The following is a 22433-nucleotide window of genomic DNA, read 5'->3' as shown; positions in this document are numbered from 1 at the left end:
GCCCAGGTGATGTTAATCAGTATGCACATAATATTAATAATAATAACAAAAAGAATTCTACAAAACAAGGACAAAAGTTTGATGATGTAGAGATCTTTTCGTGGCTTGAGCCATACTTTTCTATTAGGGCTGTACAATTTACAGATTTTCTTACCGACAACACAATGTCAACTTCCGCAGTAAAAACATCTTGAAAAGCTTTGATATTGCACTCAGAGATTTTTTGCGTAAGGTGAAAGAGAGTGGAAAGCTGCACTTTAAACGATGTAACTTTATTTTTGATATTGGCATCTTTTTTGCTCATGAGAAGAAGAGAAGAATTCAATAGAAGAATGTTGGCAATAATTTTCCTTTTTTTTATTCAGCAAGCAATTTTGCTGATTAAAGCAGTACACTGAAGCTGCAGGATATCTGTTAATTTATTGCACCTAATACCCTTATCATGATTTTCAGCATCATAAAGGGTGTCTGCAGGTCCTAAAAGTCTTAATATGTCTTCAATTCAATTTTAGAAATTTTAATCCATAAAAGTCATTACATAATGTTAAATATAAATTTGTGAGGTCTCAGTTGCCACAAACACTTTATCTTATTTCATTTATCCATCTTTAATGTTTTGGTCTTTGTCAAAATAAGTCAAGCCATTGGGTGTTTAAGTCCACATTTCTGATTTTTCAAATCTTCAAACCTACCACTGAACCTAACAGTGTCCTTTTACTTGACTTGCATTTTCTTGTTAGGCCTCGTTTATTAAAAAGAGACAGTGTAAATCAATAAACACACAAGGTATAAAAATGCCAGAATTAGTTGGGAGGCTAATTTTAATCTGTAGTCCTTTTGCCAAAGTGTTGCAAAAGGCTTCCTAAAAAACAACAAGGCAAAGGAACAAAGAAATAGGGCATACGGTAAAAAAGACTTCTTTAAACACACGGCAAGAGAAAGAGAAACAAAGTGAGACAAAATAAAGCAAAATAATAATAAAAAAAAATAAATTAATCAAACAGGGCAGGACATGCAATTTAAAGACTGGAAAAGAATACACAGATTTACTATAAGCGGTAATGACATATGTACACATAGGATGACACTGCTAAGCAAGCAGGACAGAGTTTCATGCTAACTACAGTTTATTGTTGGCAAAATGTAGATTATCCTAACTCACTCACATTATTCACACGTAAACCTTCCGCTGCACTGTACTGTACTGTACTGTACTGTTTACCTTTATAATTACCTGCAATGCAGGTAAGTATAAAGGTAAAAAAGAAAAAGAAGATGATTAGTCCAAAATTTGTTCTTAAATTTGGTTCAAATTATCTGGAAAAGGCCTTAAAAAGCATTTGATTGATGTGTCTGATACCTGTAGACACCCTGGTTATAGCACATCACATATTCTCATATTTTGCAGTAGAAATGACAACATTATGAGAGATTTTCCATTCTTATTAAGGTGGTGTGTAGTGGCACAGTGATGCTCCTTGATCACAACCCTGCTGTTTCTGCCATGACGCTGTTTGGTTTTACTTCTGCATTTATGTTGTGCATGATGTCTTCCGGGCACAGTGCATTTTATCACATCCTCCTGCTGCGATCACACACAGACGTGGCTGATCTTTACTGCAGAGACTGAGCAAAGATGGCTGCTTGACCCCAACTGTCTGGCATATATTGAGATACTTCTATCTGTTCTGCTGCCGTCACTGTCTGCATATAGTTTTTTGTTTAGTTTGTTTCTCCTCTACAGGTTTGCATGAGCTCATCAGCCTGTCCTTTTGATTCCAGCTGTGCTTGTGTTTATCAGTGCGTGTGACACCAACCACAGTCTGCTTCATCGGAACTTCTGCAGACCAGAAAAACTTCTGATCTTTGTCTGTCACAGCAAAATTTAAGAAAGAGCCTGATCAAACTACATAGTCCTGTAAAGGTCTGCTCTAAAAAAACAAGTTGTGATGCTGCTCACTGTGGATGGGACATTCATGTGGAACAGGGACTGACAGTTACTATCTTCTGTTGGTCACCAGATTATTCTAAAGGATTTGGAGGGAAATTTGGTGTCCAGAATGACCGGATGGATAAGGTAAGAAGTGTTTCAGTTTGAACTTGTGGATCAAGCTAGAAGGGGAGAACTTTGTCATCCATCTTTCCCTCTGTGTTTGACAGAGCGCAGGGACTTTTGAGGACGTTGAGAAGCCGACCTCATCTTACCAGAAAACCAAACCTGTGGAGGCTGGTGAGCGTTCTCCAACATCAGCTGCTCTCCAGTCAGAACTTTAGGCCACCCGTCAACTCATCACATCATCTCCTCATTCTCCCAATTTTTCACTCATCAGCTTGCAGCAGCACGGGAAGCATCAAGGCCCGCTTCGAGAACATCGCCAAGCAGAAGGAGGAGGAGGACAGGAGGAGGGCCGAGGAGGAGCGAATGCGTCGACAGGCCAAGGAGAAGCAGGAGCAAGAGGAGGCGCGCCGTAAAATCCAAGAGACGGCCAAGGCCCCTTCTCCAGTCCCTGCAGCAAGTCCCAGCCCCACTCCCAGCCCGACTCCACCAGTCCAGCCAGCCACCACCCCGGTGTACCAGGTGTGTCATAGTGGTTTTACATGATGTCTCTCTGTTGTGGCCTTAACCCTTTGAGACCTGGAGTGACATCACTTCTCTTGTGGTACTTGCAAGTGCCTTTCACAGGTATTTAAACCTTTGAACCCTGAGCACATGTGTGATTTCTTTCAAAAACATGGGAAAAAAGGCAGTGAACAATTAACGTGTTGGTAGGAAATGTTTTAACAAACTGCAAGAAAATAGTAGATGTAGACAATTATTTTTATGAAAGGGAGAGAAACAAATCTAAGGAAAAATGAAAAAAGCGAGGGAAAAAACTGTCTGATTAAAAAATGTCTCATTATCATAATTACATATTTAAAATTGTGTTTCACAAATATGTACTTTTCCCATGACTTGTATGCACTGTTTTGGGGTTTTTGTTCTTTCTTTTTTCTTTTTTTTCTGTCATTGCTCATTGTCTTCTTCCCATGTTTTTGAAAGAAACCAAGCAGATTATCGCAGGTTTCAAAGGGTCAAAGCTACAAAGTAAAACTTTTTAGAAGAGACACAAAGAATTTGGTCTGTAATGTTTATAATATTGCAAAAGAGGAATTAATGGAAAGATGCTGCAGGTGAACCAGTTATGTAAACACAGAGGTGGAAAGAGCGCTAGAATATTGCAGTCAAGTAAAAGTAAAAGTACTTGAGTAAAAAAAGGCTTGAATAGAGCAGAAAATTGGTTAGTGAATATAAACTCACGTTACAGGTTTCTGCATAACATTTTTAAAGGTAAGGGAGTGTGGAAAATCTTAAGCCTACTAAATAATCACATGAAAGGTCAATGCATGCACTAATGGAACAACATGAACAGCATGGCCCCTTGTGTCCAAACCAACAATTGTGTTTCTTTAGGCAGCACTTTGCAGCCTGTACACACAACTGATTATCATGTTAGCTGAACTAGAAGCAACCTGAAGGATTTCCCACACATTTATTATATACGGCGGCCTGCCAAGATGAAAATACACTCACCGGCCACTTTATTAGGTACACCTTGCTAGTAACGGGTTGGACCTGCTTTTGCCTTCAGAACTGCCTTAATCCTTCGTGGCATAGATTCAACAAGGTACTGGAAACAGTCCTCAGAGAGTTTGGTCCATATTGACATGATAGCATCACGCAGTTGCTGCAGATTTGTCGGCTGCACACCACATCCCAAAGGTGCTCTATTGGATTGAGATCTGGTGACTGTGGAGGCCATTTGAGTACAGTGAACTCATTGTCATGTTCAAGAAACCAGTCTGAGATGATTCGAGCTTTATGACATGGCGCGTTATCCTGCTGGAAGTAGCCATCAGAAGATGGGTACACTGTGGTCATAAAGGGATGGAACATGGTCAGCAACAATACTCAGGTAGGCTGTGGCATTGCAACGATACTCAATTGGTACTAAGGGGCCCAAAGTGTGCCAAGAAAATATCCCCCACACCATGACACCACCACCACCAGCCTGAACCGTTGATACAAGGCAGGATGGATCCATGCTTTCATGTTGTTGACGCCAAATTCTGACCCTACCATCCGAATGTCGCAGCAGAAATCGAGACTCATCAGACCAGGCAACGTTTTTCCAATCTTCTATTGTCCAATTTTGGTGAGCCTGTGCGAATTGTAGCCTCAGTTTCCTGTTCTTAGCTGACAGGAGTGGCACACGGTGTGGTCTTCTGCCGCTGTAGCCCATCTGCCTCAAGGTTTGACATGTTGTGCGTTCAGAGATGCTCTTCTGCATACCTCGGTTGTAACGAGTGGTTATTTGAGTTACTGTTGCCTGTCTATCAGCTCGAACCAGTCTGGCCATTCTCCTCTGACCTCTGGCATCAACAAGGCATTTTCGCCCACAGAACTGCCGCTCACTGGATATTTTCTCTTTTTCGGACCATTCTCTGTAAACCCTAGAGATGGTTGTGCGTGAAAATCCCAGTAGATCAGCAGTTTCTGAAATACTCAGACCAGCCCGTCTGGCACCAACAACCATGCCACGTTCAAAGTCACTTAAATCACCTTTCTTCCCCATTCTGATGCTCGGTTTGAACTGCAGCAGATCGTCCTGACCATGTCTACATGCCTAAATGCATTGAGTTGGTGCCATGTGATTAGAAATTTGCGTTCACAAGCAGTTGGACAGGTGTGCCTAATAAAGTGGCCGGTGAGTGTATATATCGGGCTACGTTATAAACATCTTTTTTTGTAGCTGAACCTTTCATTATATGCACTGTTGGAAACACATACACCGTTCAGGCATTTTTTTGGTTCACACTCTCTCAGTGCAGAGCGTACTCTGGGCACAGAGGGAGCAGCAGAACATCAGGCGCAGGGAAAGTGAGACTAAATCGTTCAATGCACTGGGTGTACTCTCATCCATCAGTCTGATAGGATCCACTGATCTGCTATCCACTCTGCGAATCAAAGCTCCACAAACTGCGAGGATAAAAATGAAAAACACTCAAAGTTGGCGATTATCGTCAAAATCAGTAAAAAGCCCTTGCACACCGAATATAAAGGCCAGAAAATTCGTCAGTGAAAGGAGAAGTCACAGCTGGCATAGCCATATGAGTCAGGCTAACATAGCACCTGCATCATGCAAACATCCCATCCCATTCTCACTAACATAGTAGCTCAAGAACGCCTTACTTCAAATGTGGCACAAACCTCCACTTGAACTCAAAGATGAACTGATTAGATTTTGGTGGTCATAGGCCACAATGATCTCATTTTTTTAACCTCTTACTGGCATTATTAGAAGTTAGTTAATACACTGAAGCTGATTAAGATGAACAGTAATTTTATTGTCATTAAGTAGATTGCGTTTGCCTTTGTTAGAAGACAGAGGAAGTGTCCCATGATGCCGCTGAGGAGAACGGAGAGCAGCCGTACGAAACAGAGCCACAGCACCAGGAGGAGGAACTCTACCAGACCCCTGAGGAGACGGCAGGAGGAGGTGACACTCCTTTCACTTGTGTTGTTGGTGACTGTTTCCTCTCTCACTTTAACCTGGCTGCTGTACAGAAAGAAGCAGTTGTTTGGTATTTATGCTTGATACATGAGTCATTAACCCTTAGGGCCTGCTTTAATATAACACACACTCACATCGCTCTGCACACAAAATGTGCATTTCAAAATCAAGCTTTGAATGATACTATACATTATTAATATTTTCTACTTTCATCGAGATCATGTTTTACCGACATCAGTCCTAATCATAAATATCAAGTCTTCATTAATTTTTTAAAATTTTAACCCTTCAAATGCCAGGTTTTTGTTGTGATGCCACTATGTTTTAAGATGAAAAAAAAAACAAACACAAAAAATGAATTATTTGATGAGCAGAAACATTGATATATATATATATATATATATATATCAAATATATATATATATATATTATTCATGCAGTGTCAAAATACTCACTCATACTGCTCTGCACAAAAAATCAGGCTATATAAAATATTATGCATTAATATAATTTTCTACTTCCACAAAGTTTATTCTTTAAACCAGCATCAGTCCTAATCATAAATATCAAATAATGTATACATTTTTTGAAATCTTAACCTGTTGCATGCCAGTATTTTTTGTCATGATGCAACCATGTTTTTTTCTGATTTAAAAAAAAACACACAAAAATGAATTATTTTCAGTATACTACATGCAATGTAGATTTTTTGTTTTGTTTTGGTTTTGATGATCCCAGCCTGGGATATGTCAGTTATTAGTAGCAGCATTGATTTGTTACAGTGCACCTAGTGGAAACAGCCTATATTTGCTCCATATGCCAAATATGGGATAAATGGGATCAAAAATTGCAGTTTGAATGGGTTTCAGTGGCGCATGAATGTAACAATTTTGTCTCTGCAGTGTTTTTTTAGACTGTTCTTAAGACGTGGAAATTCCAAGATTCAACAGAAGTACACAGTCTTGCCAAAATGTATGCTATAACACATGAACACAGCCAAAATTATCAAAAAATGAAAATGAAAAGCGTGTAAATTGTGGCAAACAGTCCCTAAGGGTTTAGATGAATCATAGTAAGCTTTTTAAACCATTCAAAGGCTGGCAGGGTAGATAAAGAATGACATCATCAAGGCATGTAAATCTATATTTTTTATTGAAAAATAGGCTACCTTTGCTTACACATAATGTTCCAAGTAAAATGAGTCTCATCAAGGGTTGCACATGAATAATAACCCTATTTTAAAAATCAATTATTAGTATGCTAGTCAAGAAGAGGCAAGACGTTAACACAAATAATTTTCCTCAGTTTTAGGCTGAAATATTGTCAGATAAAACAAGAAGAAAAAACATTTGCTAACAAACAAAAACATACATAAAGATTTTTTCTGGCTAATTAGTTTTTTTTATTGTTTTTTTTTTTTTTAGATTTTTTTTAGGCTTTTGCCTTGATTGATAGGACAGTACAAGTATAAATATTTATGTGTTCTGAGTTTGTCACATCACAGAAAAATGTATTATTTACCAGCCTGCCAAATTTGAAAAAGTAAAAAACATTATCATATATTTAAAATGAAGTTTCAAAACCATGAAAAAAGGCAGTATTGTCCTGCCCAGAGACACTGGGGGCGTGTCTGCTGAAGGGCTGTGTTTAAGCCATTGTTAGGTGACTGGCCGAGTAGCTGAGTTGGGCTGACACATTTAAAAGCTCTGTTAGTGATGGATATTCTGCTTATGCTTATATGAGTGTGGCATTTGACAGTAAAAAAAACCCTTTAATGATCTAACTCCATAATTCTAACATTTAGAAATGCCTAGAGAAAAAAATCCCAGATTTTGCTTTTACCTGTACTTCAACAGATTTTCTCAGTTTAAAAAAACAGTAATTACATGTGTAGTAGTAACTTTGTATCTGTGGTAAGCCAAGTAGTAGCATAGAGCCTTGCATCTGTGATAGCCATGTGATAGTCAGCCTAGCTAGCTTAGCTAGCTCAGCTTAGCCTCCTGAGGGATAGCCATGTGTTAGCTTAACTTAGCTTTTGTATCTGTGGTAGCCCAGTAGTAGCATAGCCTTGCATGTGTGATAGCCATGTGGTACTGTCACTACCTAAAGCTTGCACAAACTTAAACTGTAAGGCAAGTGTGATGCAGAGAAGGTAGCATCAGCATGGTCACTACCGGGAGCTGGCATAAACGGAGCCTGCTGAAGGTGGCATTGCTGTTTGGGCTGTGATCACTATGAGATAACTAACCTAGCTAGCATGGCTAGTGTATCTGTGATAGCCATGTTGTATCGTAGCTTAGCTTTGTGTCTGTGATAGCTTTGAAGTAAGTAGTTTAGCTTGTATCTGTGATAGCTTTGTAGTAGCTTAACTTAGCCTTGTACCTGTGATAGCCAGGTGGTACTGCCATTACCTGGAGCTCACATGAGCAGAGCCTGGGTCTGTTGAAGGTGGCAGGGCTGTTTTGGGCTGTATAGGAGCAGTGACAGCTGGCACTAGGCGAGTGGCTTTGGGACGCCTTCACTGCCTAGCCTCCTGGAGGTGTTGTTGGACCAACTAGGTGAAACACTGATGAAAGGAGGTTCCCACCTGATGACCCCAAAGATGTGTTAGTCTTCACTGCTCCCTGACCTTATATATTTAAGCCATAATAGCTGATTGGTGACCCTAGTTTCTTTAGTGAGTGCTTATTCTTTTCTGGAGCACAAGTTTCTTGTGTTCAGTCGAAATCCCGTCCGTGTGACGGGGAAGAGGGAGGAGCTTGCAGAGCTTTCAGCTCGATCCGGCAGTGGTGGTTTTTAGTCCGTTTAGACCTGCCACCCTGGCTCTGCCTCCTCTTTCTTTCTTTTCTATTACTGCTCTCTGGCCTTTATATTTAAGTCATTATTGCTGATCAGTGACCCTAGGATCATCATTGAGTGCTTATCCTTTTCTAGAGCACAGTTTTATTTGTGTTTTAGTTGAAGTCAGACAATGGAAACCCTGGAAACTATATACAATATACAATACAATACACAAAAAATAAAAAACATGTACTAACTGTTTATGTGTACTCACAAAACATCATCCTCTTGCAGATGGCCAGCAGTACGAGTACAGCGAGGACCTCGGGGTGACAGCAGTGGCCCTGTACGACTACCAAGCAGGTGAGATTTGAGAGCTGTGAGTGGAGCTTCATCTGGGACACAGTATGAGACAACTCAGTCACACCACTGAAAGTTTCAACAGAAATCTATTTGGATGCACCAGAATCTTTGGATTTGCTTCCAGAAGCAAAGTAAATTCAGGCATTGCTTTCACATAGAGTTGAACTTTGGGGTAATTACACAGCGGAATCTGAGCTGATGACCAGCTGCAATCAAGACAGTGCTGAACTTTGATAAAGAGCCAGAAAGTCCCCCCAAAAAATCATGGTGCTCTGCAGAGCGACATGCAACATCAGTAGCTTTTGTCTTGGTCATTGCTAGTTTTGTTTCTAAAAAGATCCCAACACTTGTACTGCATGTGAGTTTGCTCCATCACTGAGCTCCAGCAGCACATTCTTCAGAGGACATGCTAACTAATGTCTCTGTGTCACTCTGCTGTGACTGAGCTCCCACAGGAGCTCCTTTCACACATGCAGCCACATACAACCATCTGAGGGCAATCTAACCTGTTGAAGCCACGAGGGCTCTCTCACAAGGCTGGAGCTTTAGCCTTTACATTTATGTGTCACTGTCACACACGGCATCATACACACCTGAATGTCATCATAGAGATGTAAAGGCTGCAGCAACACAAGGTTCAATATGCAGAGAGAGGCATCTGTGTGTTGTTCAAGATCACATTGGTTAATTTGGTTAATCAAAGAAAATTACAAGATAATGTTTGGAAACAAAACAAAACCAAAGTCAAACAAAAACTAAAAAAATTAACGATGTGGAAAAAGCCCTTAAAATTATTATTATTATTGTTATTATTATTATTACTAATAATAATAATAAGTTTTAAAAATGTTTTTACAGAGTTGCTCATTGCTCCATGTTTTTTAAACCAAACCCATCAACTCGAGGTCCAAAAGCTTTAAATACTTTGAAAAAGTAAGAGTGTAGTCACACAAACACTGGCTATGGTTACTTGCACACCAATATTCCAAGTGATGTGGGTCATATAAACAGCATATTCTGTTTAAATAATCTGAATTAGGCTGTTTTTCCAAAAGAAACATTTTCTGATTGAGACATCCTTTAGGAGCTTTATGTGGACATGTACACAGACAATTTGAAATATATGTCTCATTAAATTAAAATTAATTTCCCGTTTTAGCTGGTGATGATGAGATATATCCTTTGACCCCGATGACATCATCACCAACATCGAGATGATCGACGAGGGCTGGTGGCGAGGCGTGTGCAGAGGCGCCTACGGCCTTTTCCCGGCCAACTATGTGGAAACGTTCGGCAATGATGACGCCCTGTCAAGCCAACCTGTGTCCCCCCGTCCTTGTGCAAAGAAAAAAAAAAAAAAAAAAGGAAGGAGACAATTTGAAATCCCTCTTTTCACACTTTGTCCTCTCTCTCTCCATCTCATCTTGCGACACTGCGAGACGTCCTCAGGTCTCCTACCCAGCTTTGTTTTTGCTCCTTTTTTCCCAGCCCTCCTTTACCTTTCCAACTCTCAGATCACTTTGTTTTCTGTGCGTGCAGCAGAGGACAGGGAGGACGAGGCATCTTTGAGAATATATACAACTCATTATCTGGGCTTAATAAAGCTTTGCTCTGCACCTCCACTTTGTCTTAGTTAAAGCTACAAAATGCAACATGTATGCTCAGGGCCCGAGATGACTTCAACAGTTCACCTCCTGCCTCACAGCCAGAAGTTACATTTTGAAACTTTGTTTATAACCGAATTCGAGTTGAGCTGCAGGTATCGTTGCTTCTTTACATCGGAGAGGAATTTCAGTCTGACCAAAGACCAGAGTGACGTCAGCAACGAGTCTGAAATGTCTCTAATGAGAGTTGTGCACGGGGCTCAGGGCGCTAACTGTAACCTTAATGTAAGCAGGAGCAGACACGAGTGGAAAACAAGCCTCCACTTTGGATTGTTATGTATATTGATGGCTATATACTGTCCAATACATCGACTGTGGACCAAAAAGCTGATGAAGGGCTCTGCTCCTCGATCTGTCCACATACACATTGCTGTGTTGCACAGAAGTTAAATTCCATTTAGCTTTCCTCAACACTTGCATCAGTTCTAGTGCTGATCATAAATGATCCTCCTTTACTGATGTTCAGACTGGTCGCAGAGGAACGGGGCCAGAATGTCCAAAACTTCATCTCCGCTGTGGCAAATCACACGCTAAACAACAATACTACAGCTTTGAGTATTATTTTAATCATCTTCATACATTGTTTGTTGATATTATGCTCAGAATCATGTACAGAGAGGTCATGATTTATGAGGCTTTGAGAGAAATGATTGATCTGAAACATATTTTGTTCCCTGTCACTGTGGTTTTTCTTTGGATGTGGACGAGACTTGTAAATTTGTGTCTTGCTGCCGTGAACGCTCTGGTTTTCGTGTCATAGCACGTTGATGTGCACATGGAGGAATGATGACGAACACTCGGAAGCACAGCTAACATTCGTCATGGTGACCCCAAAAAACAGTGTGTGCTGAGTGTGAGTACGTATGATTAATGGGCAGTTAAGAGTAGAAATGTATATCAGGCTGTTGTGAAGGGAAAATGGTTATGTGTATTCTCCAAACACTAATTATTTCTAGTAGACGGCAGCTTTGACGAAGTGCTCGTCTGTGTTTCGCAGTAGTGTAGCGTAAACAGGTATGTGTGTGTGAGGGCCTGCTTCATCTTTGGGGTTTTAAAAAAAAAAGTGACCTTTTCAAATGCATTTATTTTTATCTCTACATCTGTTTGCTTAAATCACATCATTACCTGCTTGTTCTTTTTTTTTAGTTTCAATAAATGAACTATGAATTTTAAGTTTGTTTTTGGTGCATTATTTTTAAACAACATATGTAAATATTACGTTTTTATAAATTTTTTAACGACATACTGTATATTTAAATGGCATGCTATGCTATGATATTTTGAGGATTTTTTTAAACAAAATACTATACAATGACATATTTATTTATTTTTAATAATAATATTTGATATACTTCACAATGACAGTTTTTATGAAATGATACCACAATGACATTTTCAATTTTTTGTTAACGACATTATACTATGACTTTTTTATGATTTTTTAAAAAATATATCACTACTATGACATTTTCATATTTTTAAACGACATGATATACTTATGATTTTTTTTAATGAGAATACATCGTTTCTTTTTTTTAATATAATGAAAGTATAATGACTTGTTCTGATGTTTTAAACAAACATACTATACAATCCCACCCTGATTTCTTTTAAACAACATTATATTATCACTTTTTAAAATTATCTTTTAAAAATACATACCATAACTATTTTGTGATTCCTTTAAATGGCATACTATACTATGACACTTTAATAATATATTAAATTACAGGCAATATTTCCTGATTTTTCTAAATTACATACTATACTATGACATTTTTATGATTTTTTTTTAAACAACATGCTGTACTAACATTTGTTATGACTTATAGATGACATTATATACTGTAGCTTTTTTTAAAAAAAAAACTTTTTTTGGACAAAACATACTGTACCTCGACATTTTTTAGGATTTTTGGATGAAATACTAAACTGTCATTTTTGATGATTTTTGAAAGACATTTGCTCTGATGTTTTCTGTAATTTTGGACGACAAACTCTTCAAAAACTTTTTTAAATGATTTTTGAATGAATTAATTCATTCATTTATGAATAACTTTACAATAATGAAAACAACAGTCCACAGTACATATTTCATGACATGAAAGTCGCATCCTGTATCACACTATACTGTGATGTTTTTATGATATTTTTTAACAACATACTATGCTATGATGGTTTTTTGAATTATTTTTGGACATACTTGACATACTTTCGTATGATGTTTATATGCCATTTTTTATGCCATTACTTATATATTGATCATATGATTTTTTTTTAACTTTAATACAACCTTTATGTGCTGATTTTTTTGATTAAGTAATTGAATTATTAATTGGTAAGTTTAGGATTTTGTTTAAATGTAATTTTATGATGCATTATTTAAATTCAATTTCAATACTTACAGATACAATACAATACAATACAATACAAAAGATAATAAAGTCATTAATGTAACCAGAGGAGAATGAACTCCTCTTATTGAACCACCTTGTACAGATAATTAATTTTTATTAATATGTTACCTTTGAATCCTGAGCTTGATTTCTCTCATAAACACAGAGAGAAGGCAACAGGCAACTTAAAAAGAAATTAGCCATGAATTTGCAAGAAATTAGTAAAAAGTGTAACAAAAAAATTACAAAAAAAGAGGATGTCAAAAACAAACAAGCAAATTACCTGAAAAAAGTTTAATAATACACTTAATAATTATTATTTTTATATTATTATATATAAATATATATTATGTATAAATTATTAATAATAATTTTAAAGATATAATTATGATCATTATAAATATAGTTAAATCTACTAATTTCCTGTAGGACATTTCTTCCCAAGTGCCCATTTTTTCCGAAGAAATCAAACCAATTTGCTCCAGGTCCAAGGGTTAAAAAACACATGAAAGATGTCTTATTATAGCCTAAGAAAACTGACATCACTCTAGGTTTCTTGGGGTTCTTATAGCTCTGTGTTTTCGTGTTTTATGGTAAAAATAAACACAAGATAAATTATAAAGGAGTTAAAAAAATATTAAAAACTATTAAAAAAGTAAGTATGAGTTTAATGAAAAAACACTTTTTTATATATAAAAGTGTATAATTATTCTTGTGGCACACTAGAGCTATATGGTCAACATTTAGCCAAAAGTTTGAAAAAACAAAGACCCTCACCTGAAACAAATATAATTTATTATAGATTTGCAAACTAAAAATCTAAATAACTAAAAGAAAAAAAAAAAAAAAAAGCAAAGACAACCCCTCAAATAACATTAGTAGAAATTAACCCTTTTCCACCAAATTAGTTCTATTTTTTGAACTGGTTCTGTTCAGAATTTATGGAACCTTGGTGCTATCTAGCAAACCAGCCCGCATTTCCATAAGTTTTGTGCTGAACCATTATCATGAAGAAAGTTTAATTAGTAGAGAACCAATTTTTGGGGTACTGAATCAATTTCCTCTGCTCTAAACAGTTTAAAATTAGGTGCAGGAACTGGAACAGAAGTGTTGGTGGTTGGCTCTTGTTGTGCAGCGTGAAACACAGGCAACCACCCAGGTGGCGCTGTAAGGACCAACAGGGATAACACATAGTGCAATATTATATTTATTTCTTACAGTGAATTTTGGTTGCCATACAAGAAGTCTCAAGGATTTGAGGGGGTAGGGAGAAGGAAGAGTGCAGTTACAGGGAAATTCTCTCTCTTTTCATTTCAGTAATTAGTTGACTCTATGATGATTTAGTAGCACAAAATTACAGCAACATAGAAAACATGAACACAAGTCTTTGCACAAATTACTGAAAACATCTTAGCCTCTATGAAGACTTAATCAAAGAATAAAATCTATTCATGAAAAAAAAATTAATTAAGAAAAAAAAAAGAAAAAAGAAACAGTTACCCAATTGTTGGACAATGAGAAAGGTGGGAGCAGTGTTTTGAAGGGGAGTGGAAGTGGGTTAGTGAGCCATGCCTGTCCTAAACATGGCCTGGTGAAGCGCCACACCACAGTGATGCTCTTTAAAGATTCCTACTACATCTACTGAGCTCTACATTTTCACAGAGAAAACTGTTCAGTGACAATGTTGATCCACAGAGAGAAACCAACAGCCACCACTAATCTTTTTGGTGGATTTATGTATGTATACATGTATATAGAGGTTTCATATAGTTTCTTACCAAGATGGCCTGCAGATATATATATATATATATATTTTAAAATTTACACATTTTGCTCTTTTTATACACACACTGTAGACTGGGGGGGTTCAGGAGATGAGGTCAGGCAGATGGTGGTCATCAGAAGATACCTGGGTTTGTGGTCAATTGATTGGCCAAAAGTCTGCTATAGCAGTAGAGAGTGTATCTATGTTAGGCAACACTTCATTAAAACACTGACAAGAGATTGCGTCATGATATGTAACTTTTAAATGGGAAAATAAAACACAACCAAGGAGATTCATTCAGAATAAATATTGCTTCATACATAACCCATAAGTCTAATAATATTCACGTTTTTATCTATATAGTATTTCTTTTTTTTTTGGCAATCCACACGTCAGTGTTAAACAGCTTTTGTTCAGATAACCTCTATAAAATTTCATAGAACTCTATACAAATCTTAAAAATACTGTGCTTTTCTCTACCCCCTTCAACGCTTTGCTGTTTGCTTTAAAATAAGTTACATGTTCAAACAGGAACAGGATTATAGCAGCATTGTCCCATGCCAGCCTCCCAATGTTCACAGAACACAGAGCTTGTGTATGTTTCATTAGCCTCCTCTAAAGCTGCAACTACATGAAACTGCGCAGTGAGAGATGAAACCAGATAAAGGTGTTGTCTAACGATAGATATTTCAGACGCTGGGTTATTGTTGAGCACGTGCTCTGAAAGAATCTACTCTGAGAGGAAACACACGCTCCTTTTTTCTACACTCTTACAAATAGAGGTTCCAAAAGGGTTTATTCTGAAGGGCTGTGGTTCCACCCAGAAACCATTTGTTTCTGAAGAACCTGTTCTTGAAGAAACAGTTCTTTGTATGTATAAATGTTATTAGTGGGAAAGGTATCTATGGGTAATGTAATCAATTACTATTTTTAGAACCCCCTGGGTGAGTTCCAGATGAAACCCTTTGAATATGAAAGGGTTCTCAGTAGAGTTCTCTGGGTAGGTTCTAGATGAAACCCTTGGAATATAAAGGCTTCTCTGTAGAACCTCCTAATGCGTTTTGTGTCAACACCCTCAGAAGATGGAAAAGTTCTGAATAGATCCCCAAGAGGGCAATGGGTGGAACTATTACACCATAGAAAAGTTCTCAGTAGAACCTATCATGGGGGTTCTGTTGGGTTCTAGGTAGAACCCTCTGAAAGGGCTTGAGTTGGAATCCTAATAAAAGGTTTGATGAGGGACCAAAAAGGGTTCTCCTACAGAAACAAGCCAAAGAATCAATATGGTTCTAGTTAGCACCTTTATTTCTAAGAGTGTGTAGAGCGATAGAACCTGCCAGTGGTACAGGTCCAGTGAGGGAGGGACTGAGAGCTGGTTAAGGCATCCTCTGCAGGATGATGGGTGATGAGACCACTGCTGCGGTCCTCAGGTCAGCTCTGGCAACTAAAAATCAGCTTTCATAGAATTTCTTTTTTTACTCTAAACCTTTGAAATAGAGCTATACATAGAATCAAATAGACATTTTTATCCTGTTAAACACTCTTATATACACGTTTCAACACAAACTGTAGTTCTACTTGTGACCAGCCTGTACTCTACTAGCAAACACACACACACATTTCCAGCTTTATAAATGCTGATTTCAAATTGGACCCTTGTAAAAACCGTTGTCACTGCTGCTGGAGCTGCAGCCAGACAGGATAAGAATGTGGGACTTGGAGAAGCTTCTAGTCCCGTGTAGTTCATCTGCAACAGACCACAACTGCTTTCTAACCCGCTCTAATCTCACTCAGGGCTGATGAACATCTGCCGGCTTTGTCAGGTTGTTCTCTGCTTATTTTTTGCACAGTGGTTAGAGGGCAGGACAAGGCATGTGGACTTACGTGAACACGTAATTCAACATAAAACCCTGAAGCCAAAGAATCTCCATCTGCTGTAAAAGCCAGCAATGTTCTGTTAGATTCCATGTCATCTGGCTGAGGTCAATACCTTTTTCAAAAAAGATCTGTGCTGGGACTGTCTCTATGACAGCTTTGTTAACGCCGTGTTGCATCTCCAGCCTTATTTATTAGAGGAAAACACTCTACTGAAGGCTGTTTCTATCTAAAACATGACTCTTGGTTCCCCTAAACAGCTGCTCCAGATTGGGATGCTGTTTGGTTTATTTGGGACCTGGTTAAAGTTGAGCTCGAGTTAGCTTGATGCTAACAAATCTCTTATTGAATCCTAATTGTCCTCGCTTTTTAAGAACAATGTAGAAAAAGTTCAGGTAGTCACTTAGCTCTATAGAAAACATGTCATTTTAGGTTTAAACTCTTTAAATGTCAACCTTTGAGTTTAATCCTTAGATTTTAGGTTGCTTATAACTTGTGTGATTTTAAACAGTTGAAAGCTAAAAAGGCCTCCAAAAGGATTTGACACTGGATTTAAAGTCAATAAAATGCTATCGAATGACAGCCTTACACAGTTTGATATTTTGGGAAACATGCATCTTCATTTTCTTACTGAGAGTTGGAGAAGATAACATGAATATGGAGCAGATCCAGGAGTAGATTAGTTTAGCTCAGCATAAAGAGGGGAAACATTGAGAGACCAAACGCCCTATCTTACATCAAGTGCAAAGCCAAGGTCAGCACCACTCTCTTTGCTAGTTTCAGATCAATATAGTTGGTATTTTCATGGCACGGTGCCCATGTTGTGTAAGTAGCAAATGTATTTGCTGCAATCTGTGCACCCATGGATATGTGGGTCTTCCGCTGAGGTAAGGTCAGGGGCATGTTTTGCATTTTATCATTTTGAGACGGCAGAATGCAATCATGTCATTGATTAACAAAAAAGAACTTGGTCAAAAAAGGTCCTAATTGTCCTAAGTCCTCAGTATTTGTCTGCTATTTAAAGGGCGCATTGTTCAGATAGTAAGATGCACCTGGGTTCACAATATGTGCACTCTCTGCTTGTTACACACACTGGCATGCACAGATGAGTTGCCCTTTGCCCCAGGCCCCCAGGAAGTGTGCCAGGCTCTGAAGCAAATTTTACATATTAGCCAAAAGTGGAATTACACAGTCCAGGTCGGTCATGTAATGCCCATGGGTCCAGAAAGACTTTTTCCCCATTGACTACATTGGGAAAGAGAAGTCTGTAAATCAGTGGCTAATTTTTTTGTGAGCATCAAACCCCCCGCGAACGACTCATTTTACTATCTAGATTTAAGCCATCCAGCTCAACAACGTTTAGAAAGTCTAAAAGAGCTGCAAGATTAAACTTTTTAGACAAGCTAGCAAAGTGCTAAACCAGAAGTCCGTCATTTTGCTTGCAGATGTTATCTGCTCGGGCACACTTTGCCATGCTTGGACGCGTAAGTCTCTAGTGTGCAAGCTTCATGCCTAAGGTGGAAGATCCAGGTGTTTTCATATTATGGATATAGAGCTTTTTTTGCTTCATGCACTGCTGAGCAACTCTCATAGGAATGAACAGGGTCTCGCCTTTGTGCTGTATCCAGATCTTCTTAATACATCCATGCTTTGCCCCTTGTGCTTGACTTTGCACCAAGATTATGCGCAGTGTAAACATCAAAAGTGGTTGGACATGCCCTAAATGCACTTGCGCTATGCACTGTAGACCATGTACAATAGATAGTTTAAATAGGGCCCCAAGAGTCTAGAGCCATGCTAATGGCCACGGGGAATCTGTAGGGCTACTGGTCACAGCAGTACTTTGAGCTAAATGCTAACATCAGCATGCTAACATGCTCATAATAACAACTGAGAGCATATCTATGTTCCCAGGGTTCCATGTTCCCCAGTTTTATATCCTCTTAATGTGACACTATGACCAGACCGCTCAGGGGGCCTTGTGTTCTCAGTGATGTTTATTTCTTCACGTCAAATGTTGATGTCACTCACCTACAGCTCATAGCTACTGATCTTCTACTCGTTGAAAGCCATACTCTCAAATTTGTGGGCAGGACAGTTATCCTGACTTTAGGGACTGATATCTTCACAGTTGCTTAACAGATTTTTACCATTGAGACTGGAGTTCAAATGCCCATCTCCCTTCCATGGTTTTTACTTTGAACTGGAAGATAGCTTTTACCAATCTCTTACTGTTAGTTTTTATCAAGATCATAGGAACATAGAGATGACTTCATATAACTGCTAACAGGCTGATGTTATAGCAGGTATAAGGTACCTTCTTCGCCACCTTAGTTTAATGTGTTAGCAAGCTGCCAACTACAAAGTCCAGCTGAGGTTGATGGGGATGTTATTAGTATTACAGGCATTTTAATATAACGACAAATCAAAATATTGACCTGATTTTGGTCTTAGGGGAAAAGTTTTTGGATCGTTCAAGGTTATAAGATTTCATCCAGAGGGGAACATGCATGTCTGGACCGACTTTGAGGGCAATCCTGCCAACAGTTGCAGAGACATTTCACTATTTTAAATAACTTAAAGGAGCTGCTTTTAGTCTATATGCTAAGCTAATTGCCCCCTTATCCACTTATCTTTTCATCTGACTCTCAGCAAAAAAACGAATCAGCATATTTCCCAAAATATCCAACTATTCCTTTACACATAAACTTTGGAACACTCTCCAAAAAACCCTCAACTTCTACCACATACACACAGGGTGTTGTATACATTAGTATTTTTGTGGGGCCACATGAACACCAAGTATTGACCTGCTAATGGTGGAGTGGAAGGAGATTTGACACAATGAAGAAAGTAAAGTACAAAAGTAAAGAACAGCTCTAGTTTCACTAAACTGTGGCCTATAGCACATCCGTGAGAAGAGCTAAAATGGCCTAATGATATTTTGGGTCAACCACTAACACACATGCACACACACACGCACGCACGCACACACACTCACACACACACACACACACACGCACACAGACAAAACTAGAAGAGAGGGACAAGGACACCCTTTGTAGACAGACAAGCTGGTCAAACCATTTCAAGGTGAGAATTTTTCTGGTCCAACGTTTGTCTGTCCATCTTGTACCTCGTGTCCTCCTCTCGGTTTTCCTTGCATGATGCGGTGGACACCAGGTGGGTGTAGACTGGCGAGGGACCCTGGGGCCCGCTGCTACAGCAGAGCTCCTCCTCTGGTGACCACCTCTCTCCATGCTTTGCTCTCTCTCAGGAGAAAAAGGCCATTGTAGTAACGGTGTGTGTATACATGCTTAGGTTGTCTGTGAAGAAAGTGTGTATTCTTGTTTGTCAGTGTGTGGCACTGTGCATAAAGTGTGTGTGTGTATGTGTGTGTGCATCGACACGAGATATGGTTTCGCATTTATTTAAACATGTTAGCTAATGTTCTTTTTTGACACAAACAAGTGAAAAGCAAAAAAAAATGGAGTCTATCTCAAATTTTTCTCTACAACCTTAGATGCACCCAGAAATATAACTCCGGTAGGACTCTAGTGAAGAAATATTATTCTCTGAACAAACTCTAGCAAAGATAGAAAAGGAGCAACGACCAGCTCAGCTGGTTTTTCATGCACCCACACCGGGTGTATGGAAAAAGTCTTTAGTATTCCAAAGCAGTTGGGTGAGCACAAGTCATTATGTGAAAGAAACTTCCAGACGAGTTAGTAAGCGCACTCTCCTAGAGTTTTTGTTTTCTGGTCAGTCCTTTGTACTGGCCTCCTCTGCTTTCGCTCTCCTTGATGTGACATAGCAGCTATTCTCTTCTCTCTCCCTCTGCAGTTCTGCCCGACATCCCATGATCCCCTGATGCTCAGGGCGGTGAGAAGGAAGCAGAGGGCGGACAAGACCGGAGCACTGAGATGAGGGCGACAGAGGATGAGAGAGGACAAAAACAGCAAGAGGCAGCATCAGCTTGGACAAAACTTCTACCCAGTTCAACGACTTGAGATTATGTCTAATGAAGAGATCGGTAAAAGTGATCGGTAACACCTCCCTCTCCTTGGCCCTGACTCTGCATGTCGCTGCGCGTCTCCTTTGGGCTTATCTGTCCTGCAGCAGCTTGAGGGCCCTCTCGATGTTCATGCGGTGGCCCACCCTGGTCACACCCAGGTCTATCAGGTCCTCTTTTTGCAGCGAGGGCAGGTGGGCGCCCTCGATCTCATTGTCCAGGAAGGCGTCCCTGTGCTCCCCCAGGTTGAGGCTCTCTAGCCAGTCTGCCACATCATGCTTGCTCCAAAGCTCCATGGGCTTGGAGGCAAAGGGCTTCCCCGAGGCTGCCACCGCCTGCATCAGCGTGAGCGGTGATGGGGAGCGTGAGCTCCCGCTGCCACCGCACGAGGAGCTCAGGCTGTAACCACCACCACTACCCATGGGTGGGGTAGGCAGGCCGAAGACATCTGTGAGGGTGGGCGACACGGAGGGCGGCAGTGAGGAGCAGGGGGTGAGGGAGGAGCCGGAGTCTGGCGGGCTGCAGGGGTTGGTCTGGGACGGGAGGCTGCTGGGAGGCGTGGAGGTGAGGGCAGCAGCTGCAGCGCTGTTACGCATTCCTGAGTCATCTGTGGGAGGCCTGAGAGGAGAGTGAGGAGGAGACAGCTTAGTAAGGGTTAAAAAGAGCTGCTGATGGGGAGACAAAACATATGACATTAAAAAGTTATAAGTGAACACCAAAATGTAAAACGGGTCACTATTGGTGAGCCGTTTTACATTACACATCATTTCATTCCTTGTTGATCCGAATAAGAAAACTGATCAGAGCAGCTTCACAGTCATGCTGATGAAGGGGCAGCTGAAGTTATAGAAACTTTATACTCATTTCACCGTGCATTGGTCCTAACCTGTTCAGAACCCAATTATGTTCCAAAATATTGTCATGATGGCTTTCCGCTCTGAATGTACTCATGAATCATTAGTATTTTTTTTGGCAATACTTAATTGTGTTTTTTTTTTCTATCAACTGACAGCAGAAATCACCTAATAATGCAAATGACAATAAATGATCTTAACAGAGCTTTTTTTTTAATCAAAAAATGTCAGGTTGTTTATTTTTAATGAACTTTAATGAAATGAATAAATGACTAAAGTAATGCTTTAAGACAAACATATATACATATATAACCATTTTGACCCAAAATATCCTCCATTTCTGAACTATCTCATGAAAACAGTGAAGCAACATAGACCATTATTCTGTAGACATAATCAATAAGCTGCATTAAAAGCCGATTGGTTAATCAGAAAATCAAATGAGAACATTATTTTCTACCTAAACTGTGTTCCCCCATTCTTTTTCCTGTGACACTCAGATCTTCTGTCCATTCTGCGAATGGATGTTTTGGAAAAAAATCCTGAATAGAAGCTATAAATCTTTTGTATGATATTTTGACATGTATCAGTAATATAACAAGCCATGTTCACTTTAAACGCAGTTTAAACACAAATTATGAACTTTAACAATGTGATGAATAGACCTAAACTAGACTGTGATTGGCATCAGATCAGTCTACATTTGGGTGGAGTCAGATGACACTAATCATAGATCTAGACATCTGGGAAAAATTATCTTCACTGAAATGGACGGTGGAACTGAACAGGTTAAAACACAAATCTAATTGGATGACCAAACAGGAAGCAAACACAGAGGCTGTCAAAATAAGTTGGCAGTTCTTTACATAATTAAGGTCACAGTTTGGTAGCTGACATTTAGCCAAACATTAGTTTTAACAACAAATGTCTCTTGGTAGTATTGTTATTAAACTGAAACTGCAGATGGTCATCATGCCGTTGCTTGAAGGATTTAATAATGTAATGCTGCCAAATAAACAGTAGGTGGCATCATATGCTAAACCTTTGAATAGAGCTGCAGCAGCTGATGGAAAGGATGCACATGAAACCAGGCCGCAGCCTTTTAGATTTTAATCTCCATCCAAACATTTTAGTTACAACAGCTTTACTTTTCTATCTGCTTATTTACTTC

At 39.1% G+C, this 22433-nt stretch overlaps 2 protein-coding genes across 4 annotated transcripts in view; one reads left to right on the top strand and one right to left on the bottom strand.

Annotated features, from left to right (window-relative positions):
- The window catches only part of LOC121941893 (src substrate protein p85-like), a 36150-nt gene extending 26178 nt beyond the window's left edge, over positions 1-9972 (top strand). For 2 of the 3 annotated variants that reach the window (XM_042484868.1, XM_042484884.1), the window contains 6 exons: positions 2022-2077; positions 2161-2230; positions 2331-2578; positions 5420-5537; positions 8628-8696; positions 9856-9972. In XM_042484868.1, coding sequence (XP_042340802.1) covers positions 2022-2077; positions 2161-2230; positions 2331-2578; positions 5420-5537; positions 8628-8696; positions 9856-9914 — 620 coding nt within the window. In that variant the 3' untranslated portion in view covers positions 9915-9972. The remainder of the gene's footprint in view (positions 1-2021; positions 2078-2160; positions 2231-2330; positions 2579-5419; positions 5538-8627; positions 8697-9855) is intronic. The other variant, XM_042484876.1, reaches the window with a different exon arrangement.
- A 10224-nt stretch (positions 9973-20196) lies between these two features.
- The window catches only part of LOC121942226 (SH3 and multiple ankyrin repeat domains protein 2-like), a 37374-nt gene continuing 35137 nt past the window's right edge, over positions 20197-22433 (bottom strand). The window contains exon 10 of the mRNA XM_042485372.1: positions 20197-21026. Coding sequence (XP_042341306.1) covers positions 20501-21026 — 526 coding nt within the window. The 3' untranslated portion in view covers positions 20197-20500. The remainder of the gene's footprint in view (positions 21027-22433) is intronic.

The sequence above is a fragment of the Plectropomus leopardus genome, chromosome 1 (assembly GCF_008729295.1).
Source record: "Plectropomus leopardus isolate mb chromosome 1, YSFRI_Pleo_2.0, whole genome shotgun sequence".
Lineage (NCBI taxonomy): Eukaryota > Metazoa > Chordata > Actinopteri > Perciformes > Serranidae > Plectropomus > Plectropomus leopardus.
This window is presented reverse-complemented; position numbering and strand designations above follow the sequence as displayed.